This window comes from Saccopteryx leptura, chromosome 1 (genome assembly GCF_036850995.1).
Source record: "Saccopteryx leptura isolate mSacLep1 chromosome 1, mSacLep1_pri_phased_curated, whole genome shotgun sequence".
Taxonomy (NCBI): Eukaryota; Metazoa; Chordata; class Mammalia; order Chiroptera; family Emballonuridae; genus Saccopteryx; species Saccopteryx leptura.
The window spans coordinates 42,453,153-42,463,593 of NC_089503.1; the positions used below are offsets into that span (position 1 = coordinate 42,453,153).

Below are 10,441 nucleotides of genomic sequence, written 5' to 3' on the forward strand. Positions count from 1 at the left end.
CCCACTCGACTCCTTCCGCGCCCCTCGCCCTCCAGATACCACCACTCAGCACGGATCGGTCTCCGCGGATTGACAGAAGAGCGGGAGGACGGCCCGCCTCTAGCGGAACGGCAGGAGGGGGCGGGGAGGCGACGGCTGCGGCTTGAGGAACAGGAGCAGGTGCTGCGGCGACGAGCGGGCGGGGCAGAGACCGAGCGCGGGGCGGGGGAGAGGCGCCGGAGTGCGTGCGGTCGGCGGGGGGCCGGGAGGGCCCGACCTGACAGTGAGCCGGGTCAGGTCACGCTGGGGGCTTGGGGCCTGGAGCTGAGCCGAGTGGGGTGGTGACTCGGGAGGGCTCAGGATCCCAAGGAGACAGAGGACGAAAGCTGGAGGGGTGATCCGAAGAGCGGCGGAGCGCTCCAAGGGGTGGGATAGGAAAGAGGGGGCATACCCAGAGGTGAGACTGGGGACTGGTCAGGACATGACACTAGCTTGGAGGGGACCCGGGGACAGAAATGGGTGAGGCGGAAGACATGATGGGGGTTGTGTGAGGTCTGGTCGGTGATAATAACCGGAGGTGTTAAGTTCCAAGTTGGAAACCGTGGCTTGAGAAGGAAAACTCTGGGGAGAAGGGGTCTTAGACAGGGGCATGTCCAGGGGTGGTCAGCGGGTGAAGGAATGTTAAGCTGAGATCCAGGGCCAGGTGAGGAACCGGCAGAGTCGGGGGCTCACTCGGCAATGGGCAAGCGGGCTGAGGTGTGAGGCTGGTACAGAAAGAGAAGCAGGGGCCAGATGGAGGTGAGGATGAGTCTGGCTGGGGAGGCATCACAAAAGTGAGGCCAGCACAGACTCAAGCTGGTCCCAGAGTGGAAGGGTACCCACGGAGGGAACCCCACAGTGAGACCAGAGGCTGGTTAGGGGACACCCCACCCCCCCACCCCCGGTGAGGGAAGTCTCTCCCTCGTGGTCGCTGGAGCCATGCTATCACGCAAGGGAATCATCCCTGAGGAGTACGTGCTGACGCGGCTAGCAGAGGACCCTACGGAGCCCCGGTACCGTGCCCGTGAGCGGAGGGCCCGCTTCGTATCCAAGAAGGGCAACTGCAACGTGGCCCACAAGAACATCCGGGAGCAGGGTCGCTTCCTGCAGGACGTGTTCACCACTCTAGTGGACCTCAAGTGGCCGCACACACTTCTCATCTTCACCATGTCCTTCCTGTGCAGCTGGCTCCTCTTTGCCATGATCTGGTGGCTCATCGCCTTTGCCCACGGTGACCTGGCCCCTGGAGAGGGCGCCACCGTGCCCTGCGTCACCAGCATCCACTCTTTTTCATCCGCCTTCCTTTTCTCCATTGAGGTCCAGGTGACCATTGGTTTTGGTGGGCGCATGGTGACCGAGGAGTGCCCACTGGCCATTCTGATTCTCATTGTCCAGAACATCGTGGGGCTCATGATCAACGCCATCATGCTGGGCTGCATCTTCATGAAGACTTCCCAAGCCCACCGGCGGGCTGAGACTCTCATCTTCAGCAAGCATGCAGTCATCGCCTTGCGCCATGGCCGCCTCTGCTTCATGCTGCGCGTGGGTGACCTCCGCAAGAGCATGATCATCAGTGCCACCATCCACATGCAGGTGGTGCGTAAGACCACCAGCCCCGAGGGCGAAGTGGTGCCCCTCCACCAGGTGGATATACCCATGGAGAATGGCGTGGGTGGCAACAGCATCTTCCTGGTGGCTCCCCTCATCATCTACCACATCATTGATGCCAACAGCCCACTCTACGACCTGGCACCCAGTGACCTGCACCACCATCAGGACCTCGAGATCATTGTCATCCTGGAAGGTGTGGTAGAAACCACGGGTATTACCACCCAAGCCCGCACCTCCTACCTGGCTGATGAGATTCTATGGGGCCAGCGCTTTGTACCCATTGTGGCGGAGGAAGATGGCCATTATGCGGTGGACTACTCCAAGTTTGGCAACACCATCAAAGTGCCCACGCCACTCTGCACAGCCCACCAGCTTGATGAGGACCGCAGCCTGCTGGACGCCCTGACCCTCGCTTCGGCCCGTGGGCCACTGCGTAAACGTAGTGTGGCCGTGGCCAAGGCCAAGCCCAGGTTTAGCATCTCTCCAGATTCCCTGTCCTGAGCCATGGTTCCTTGGGCTCCCACCCCACATATGTGCACATGGACAGTGTGGTATGGTATGTAGAGTGGACATGGTGTGAGCCTTGGCCAGGCCAAGGGCTAATATGAGGCTGGGCCCCACCCTGCTCAGCCTCCCCCCTGCTGTTTGCCCAGGGTGTTACAAAGTATTATCACTACCTATTTCTGGCCTCAGCAGGAGCCTATACTGGGTTATTTTTGTCCCCGCTCCTCCCAGCCTCAACTCAGGACTGGTTGGTCTGCCTACCTAGACCTAAGGCTGGGGAAACTGTGGGAAGTGTCGGGCCCTAAAGCTGGGTCGCCAGCTACTCCTGGGGCCCCATGATCAACCAGCCACAAGTTGGGCAGATGACTAGGAAAGACCAGTCCCTAGGTTAGGGGCCTGCTGCTGTTTCTTTGTGACCCCAAAAGATGCCTGTGGTCAGGCCCCAGCCACCACTGGTCCTTGAAAACGTGAGTTAAAGAGTGGGCCTGGCCAGCTGGGGAGGGCAGTCAATGCGGGAGCACGTTCCAGTTGGAAGATTGGTGGTGTGGAGCCAACCCAGACCGGGGCAGGCTGAGGCCGGCAGGACGCCGCTCCACAGGGCAGGCTCCAACAGGGAGGAAATGGTGTGCAGACACTCAGCTTTGCCGAGTTCTGCTCAGGCACAGGACGAGGAGATGGGACCTGTGCCCCTGCCCTCAGCCTCAACACCAAGGTTTCTACGGTGAGGCTCCATGGGCTGGGCTGCTGTGCCTGCCTGCTCCCTTTCTGTCCTGCCCCCTCACAGGCTGGGGTGACCTGGGGCAGGCACTGGTATGCCAAGCAGAAAGAGACTGAGGACTGAGGAGAGTGGGGTCCTGGGCCCACCACACTCTGGGCCTCAGACCTGTCTAGAGGGTGACCATGGAGGGTTGGTCTATGGGTTGCTAGGGAAGATGTTGGAAAGCTCAGGATGGTGGCGGTGAGCAAGGTCCCTGAGGGGAAGAGGCCCTTGGCCCTGATGGGCTTGACCCCAAGCCTGGACTCTTGGAGCAGTGTTGTTTGTACTTACCCATAATTCTGCCTTCTCCCTTGTCAATAAAGCCTCCCTTCTTCATGACCTATACTTTGGGCTGTTCTTGCTGGGGAGGCAGGAAACAAGCTGGTAGATAGAGATGGTAGGGGTTGCCAGCCCACATTCCAGAGGCGCCATGAGCCATAGTCTGGAGGCCTGGAAAGAGACCTGAGGCTGGCTCTCTTCTCCTATTCTGGGACACATTTCCCCTTTGGCCTCAGGCAGCCCAGCCCTGCCAGCCTCTCTGACCAGGCTTATAGCCCTATCTCCACTCCCAGGAATCTGCTGCAAAGCTGGGGTGCTCAGGGAGAAAGGCGGGGATGTCTTATGTATCAGTGTAGTGATTGGAGCATAAGCTCTTAAGCCAACTGCCTGGGTTCAAATCCTGGCTCTAGCTCTTAGACCTTGGTCAAGTAACTTAACCTCTCTGTGCCTCAGTTGCCTCTTCTATAAAGTAGGGATACAATAGTACCTACCTCATAGAATTGTTGTGGGAGTAGGTAAATAATATTTGCAAACTGCTTAAGTGTCTGATCCGTAATAAGTACCAATAAATATTTTTAAATTTTTTTTATTTTTTATTCAGAGACAGAGAGAGAGTCAGAGAGAGGGATAGATAGGGACAGACAGACAGGAACAGAGAGAGATGAGAAGCATCAATCATCAGTTTTTCGTTGTGACACCCTATTGTTCATTGATTGCTTTCTCCTGTGTGCCTTGACCGCGGGTCTTCAGCAGACCGAGTAACCCCTTGCTTGAGTTAGAGACCTTGGGTCCAAGCTGGTGAGCTTTTGCTCAAACCAGATGAGCCCGCGCTCAAGCTGGCGACCTCAGGGTCTCGAACCTGGGTCCTCGGCATCCCAGTCCAACGCTCTATCCACTGCACCACCGCCTGGTCAGGCGGTACTCAATAAATATTAACTATTGTGATTGCTGTTGAATCAGCTACATAATGAGACTACTGACCAAGCAGATGCTAAGAGCAAGGTACTATTATAGTTTCCCTTGGTGATGGTTTTCTCTGCCTGGTATTTTCTTCATAATGCTAATCACATTCTTCTGAGCTAATCACAGTGGCTGTGGCAGCACGTATTACCTGGTCTTCTTGTCTCCATCTCCCCCCTCAGTCCATCTGCCATGCAGCCACTAGTGGTCTTATTAAAAAGTTTGTGAGCATTCCCTCCTATGTCAACTACCCACAGTAGTTCCCATCGCCTCTGGGTCAAGGCTAGACCCACAGCCTGCTGTTTCAGGCTTTGCCTGCTTTCCAGCCCTACAGTTCACAGTTGCCAGGACCCTGCACACCCTCCCATTCCCCTGGCTGCTTTACTATCCCGTCCTTGCATGTAACGTTGCTCTTCTTACCTCTGAACCTTGCCTATGTTACTCCCTTTGCCTGGACTGCCCAGGCCTCATCTCTGCCTGTTAGAATCCATAAAAGTCCAAGCTAAATGATACCTCCTTGAAACCTTACCCAATTCTTCTGGAAAGACGTGGTCCCTCCCTTTTGTCTGTGTTTGTAGGCATTCTAATTTTGCTTGTGTTTATAGGTCTGTCTCCCCATCCCTGAGCCCATGGCTCCTTGAGGTCAGGGACTGTGTCTGATTTAGCACAGTGCCTGGCACTAAGTGCTGAATGAATGAATGATGGGTGGATGGGTAGGTGGGTAGACGGATGGGTGGACGGATGGATGGATGGATGGATGGATGATGGATGGATGGATGGATGGATGATGGATGGATGGATGGATGGATGGATGGATGGATGGTACAGGACAACATCAGGGTTATTGCTGCAGTTTGAGGCTTGCAGAGGGCTTTTGCTGGATCAGTGAGAATTTGTCCCAGACTACTTGAAAGGCAGGCCTGAAATCCAGGACGCTGCCCCGCCCTGTACCACACAGTCCCCCAGCGATGATGCCCTTCCTGGAGGAGCTGGCCCATTTCTGGTTTAAAGGAAAAGAGATGAGAAGCTACTCAATCAGCCCAGACTTTCTGGGGGAAGTACCTGGCTCTTGGAACTTAGATTGCCTATTTTTAAGGCCCAAGACTAGACCCACTATGAAATCTTTTGACAGCACCATTCTTCAGACCCCATTCAGAGTGACCTTCCTCCAGCCCCTCAGACCTTAAGCAGCTGGTGACAGTGAACTTGCATAACTGAGGGTTCAGTGCCACCTGCTGGCCACAGAGAGGACCTACTTGATCCCAGAAAAACAGGGTCACTAGTCCTAGGCTTTCCACTCTAAGAGATACACTCCCAGCTTAAGGCTTAGCTCAGGGAGAAGCAGGAAAGTTCTAGACAGGGAGAGGAAGCTGGACCAAGCCTTTCTTGACTCTTCTGAATGTCCTTGTCCCCTAATAGTGCTTATTCCATCTGGGGGTGCCCCTGCTTTAAGACACTGGGCTAGCCTGGCCTATAATGGTGCAGTGAATAATAAAGCGTCAACCTGGAACACTGAGGTCGCCAGTTCGAAACCCTGGGCTTGCCTGGTCAAGGCACATATGGGAGTTGATGTTTCCTGCTCCTCCCCCCCTTCTCTCTTTCCCGCTCTCTGTCCTGTCTCTCTAAAAATGAATAAATAAAAATTTATTTTAAAAATCATTTTTAAAAAAAGACACTGGGCTAACCTGGCCAAGGAAGCTCCCCTGAGCTCCACTCAACCCAGCAGGAACTTCTATGAGAATTTAGTTTCTAATGTTCTGCCTCCAGGACAGCATTGGCCATCACTAAGAGCAGACAGAGCAGTCCGTGCTAGTTCACACCCTGTGTGTAGCACTGGCCCTCTGCCAGCCCCCCACACTCATCCCCGGAGAGGGTAAGGGAAGTACCTCGTGTCAGCATGGTCCACGAGGCACTAATGGAGGTGCTGTTCTTCAAGTTTGCAGATGAGGAAACAGGATCAGAAGTGACATTAAATTAGTAAAATCTCTCAGTTAGTAAATGGCAGGCCCACAATTTGGTCCTGAGTCTGTCTCAGACTGTTGCACAGCCCCAGTGACCTGAGCTCCAGCTTTTACTAGGGGTATCACCTTTCCTAAGTGTCAGTCCACCATAAAGGACAGTTGTCTCTGGCAAGAGGGAAAGTGTAACTCGGGACATCCCTGGGGCTCCCTGAGTTCCAGATTTGGGACTGACGACAGGCTCAGCCATGGTTACGCTTGCGGACTTGGCATCTCCAGTCTCCGCGGGCCCACACGGGGCCCTTCTGCTGGAGAGGACACACCCAGCTTCTGCAGGACCCACTTTCCACTGGTGGCATCCTCCCAGCTCCATCCTGCATGTGAGTTCCTACTCAACAGCTTTTCTTAGGGAGAACTTCCCCAAAGAGCTTTCTACTAGTAGGGTGGCCATGGCTCCCTATGTGCCTCTGGGCTCACCTCTGAGGTCTCTCCAGGTCCAAGGATCAGACACCTTATCAGACAAGCCGAAGACTTTGGGGAAGAAGATATGAATTTTGAGTACCAAAGTCACGCTGACCCCAGACTAGGCAGGTGTGATGAACAACAGATCTCTTCTAGCTTAAAAGAAGCTGTGAACAAATGGAACAGAGGGATTCACATCAGAGCTGGGTTCCAGAGAGTGAGTTCATTGAACTAGAATCTAAATCAGGGTCAGGAAACTTTTTGGCTGAGAGAGCCATGAACGCCACATATTTTAAAATGTAATTCCATGAGAGCCATACAACGACCTGTGTAAGTTACGCATTATCCAATAAAAATTTGGTGTTGTCCTGGAGGACAGCTGTGATTGGCTCCTACCACCCGCAACCAGGAACATGAGTGGTAGGAAATGAATGGATTGTAATACATGAGAATGTTTTATATTTTTAATGTTATTATTTTTTTATTAAAGATTTGTCTGCGAGCCAGATGCAGCCATCAAAAGAGCCACATCTGGCTCGCGAGCCATAGGTTCCTGACCCCTGATCTAAATTATTGGCATCCGGTCTGCCAGGTCCACCTGCCTGGAGCATTGTAGATCTTCATGGAAAAGGAAGCACGTGCTACCTACACCCTAATCTATTTCCACTCTGAACAGACCCAACACTGAAGTGATGTGAAAGGCAGGTCACTTAGGCTGGCCAACTTGAGTACAGGAGCACCAATTTCTGCCTTTCCCTTGACCTCAGGCACTGATGCCAGTGAATGGAAAAGTAATGCCAAGTGCATATGCAATTAATTACACAGATTCACTTCCTTCCCCTCCAGGGTGTGCAGGAAGACAGGTCTGGTTAGCCGTGCCCAGAAGCTATCTTCAGCCATATACCCCCCCTTCATTGAAGGGGTATCATCCCTTGCAACACAAGTATATCCAGAACTCCTTCTCCACCGACCACCAGCACCCAAAGTGAGGTGAACCAGACTTTGGGTGGGGAGGGCTGCCTCTGTTCTCTTTATTTGACTAATTCCAGGTTTTTTTTCATAAGGCCATTATTACTAGGGAGGGGAAGTCACTCCAGGATAGCCCGGAGAGAAGTAAATGTAGTACGGGTCTGACTGAGACTTCCGTTAGATTCCTACTGTGTCCTTGCTCTCCCATCCATCTTGGAAGTGGGAGAATGAAAACCATCCCATCATTCTGCCTCTTTTGTTCCCCTCTCCAGGTCTCTTGGGGTCTGACCAGCACACTTATTTCTCAGTTTAGTAACTCCTTGATGCCTTTTTTTCTACATCATAGAATCATAGATTCTTCCAATGAATAATGTCCATTTAACATTTCCCACATTTTACATCTAATATTTTCATCTTCCATAAAAAGACCCCACTTGTGATTTTCCCATCTAATTATATTTTATTTTTCCCTTGTCTTATTTTACTGCTATATCATAATCTCTACAAAATTATTCATTTCTTTTGCTAAATTTATAAAACCTCATCTGCCTTACTACTTGTTTCCCAAAGGGTGTCTGTCATTCTCCTTCGACCACTGTAAACAGCTTTGGACGACTTCATTTGTTCCCATTCCCACTGTTGTCATGTGCCTCCTTCCACTTTGAGATTTACTGGTTCCTCTGATTATATTCTCGTAATAGGCACGGCCCACAGTGATGCTGCAATCCCTCCCTGCCATCACTGAGGGTCACCCTACCGCACTCTCAGGTGGAAGCTCAGCTGTGGGGAGTCTGTTCTATTCATCCCTCTAAGCCAGCGATTTTCAACCTCTTTCATCTCATGGCTCACATAAAGTACCATAATTATTAAAATTCAGCAGCACATCAAAAAATATATTTTTGCCATCTGACAAAAAAAATAGGTATAATTTTGATTCATTCACACTGGACAACTATTGTTGTATTGGCTGTTATCACTTTTTTATTTGACAATCTAAAGGAAAAGAGGTCAGTGTTCCTAACTAAATTTTTAAAACATTGCATGTTTTAAAAATTCTTGTGGCACACTGGTTGAAAAATCGCTGCTCTGAGCCAAGAGACTTCCAAGTGACTTATGCCGTATGCTCACTGCACCCATCCTGAGCAACCTAACAACTCTCTGAGTCATTACTCCAGCTTCCAGTAGAGATGGGAACAGGGCTTCTCTGCCCCAAGGAGGTCCTGAAAGGCATCTGCACGTCCCTGATAATGGCATTCAGAACCACACTCTGTGTTACCCATGGCCAACACCTGGCATGAGACGCTCCACAGCCCTGCCAACCTCTGTCCTGGCTGAGGCACCCATACTTCTGTGCAATTAGGAGGAATAGCATCAGCCACCTTGGTTCATTTACAGAAAATAAGGCAAGGGTCAAACACACCAACCAACATGTGCTCCCCTAAGAACAGAATAGAACTGCAGGGTAAGCCTCTCCTCTAGACCAAATTCATGATCAAGCTCAGCATTCACAGCTGAACCCCACCCTTGGTGGTATGCTATATTGGTTAAAAATCCAACCTCCACCCTTTACTAGCCATATGAGACCAGGGACAAATCACTTATCTTCTATCAAAGAATAACTCAGATATAAATTAAAGTGAATATTTTTATTCACATACTGGAATATTCATATACAAAGAAACAGAATTTGAAATGTAAACAGTAAGTGTTGCTTTCTCTTTATTTTCCCCCCATTTTTTTAATACTGAGGTATAATTGACATATAACATGAGTTTCTAGTGTACGACATAAGATCTGATATTTGTATATATTGCAAAAAAAAGTAAGTCTCATTCAAATCCACCACGTTAAAATTTTTTCTTTTGATAACTTTTAAGACTTTTAGCAACATTCAAATAGGCAATACAATATTATTTACTCTAGTCACCATACTATATGTTACATAACTTATTTTAAAACTCAAATTCTGTAACTTCTTAACCCCTTCACCCATTTTGCCCCCTTCCTGTCCTCCACTTCAAGCAACCCCCAAGCTGTTTTCTGTATCTATAAGCTCATTTCATTGTTCTTGTATTATTTTAGATTCACATATTAATGAGATGATATATATCGTTCTATGACTTATTTCACTTAAAATAATGCCTCAAGGGCAGTGTTGTCACAAATGACAATTTCCTTATTTTTTATGGCTGAATTATATTCCATTGTATACACAGTCATATGCCTCATGACGTTTCCGGCAACCATGGACTGACTGTGGATATGACAGTGGTCCCATAAGCTTATAATGGGGCTAAAAAATTACTCAAGCATAGCCCCAATATGCCAAGGTTGCAGGTTCGACTCCCAGTCTGGGCTCATACAAGAGTCAACCAATTAATGCCTACATAAGTGGAAGAACAAATCAATGTTTCACTTTCTCTCCCTAAAATCAATAAACATTTTTTTTCTTAAGTGAGAGCAGGGAGGCAGAGAGATAGACTCCCACATGCACCTTGACTGGGATCCACCCAGCAAACCCCCTATGGGGCAATGCTCTGCCCATCAGGGGCCGTTGCTCCATTGCTTGGCAACTGCCGCGGACCAGCGCAGCTCCAAATAATGGTGCGGAATTAAGGAAACACACTTTGTCAGAACAAAACCGATGGGACGGTGAGGACTCCTCAAACTGCCTGGCAGCATCTGAGTGAGTCACAGCCCCAGTTCGCTTTATTATATAGACCTATGCAAATCAAGGACCCTGATACAAAGTTGCACATCAAAGGCTAAGACAGAAACTCTCCCAAGGCAAAAACAGGATACATTAGTGAAATTTACAAAAATCTGAAACAAACAAAGAATCAGAGGAAGGGCATGTATATTGCTTCCTGCAGCCCAAGGAAACAAGTGGAATGGGTGCAAACACTCAGCATCAAAGCCAAAT

At 50.1% G+C, this 10,441-nt stretch overlaps 1 protein-coding gene across 1 annotated transcript; it reads left to right on the forward strand.

Annotated features, from left to right (window-relative positions):
• On the forward strand, positions 1–3,229 carry KCNJ11 (potassium inwardly rectifying channel subfamily J member 11). Its single transcript, XM_066365124.1, has one exon. The coding sequence runs from the start codon at positions 958–960 to the stop codon at positions 2,128–2,130; it is 1,173 nt and encodes a 390-aa protein (XP_066221221.1). The 5' UTR covers positions 1–957; the 3' UTR covers positions 2,131–3,229.
• Positions 3,230–10,441: the final 7,212 nt, after the last annotated feature.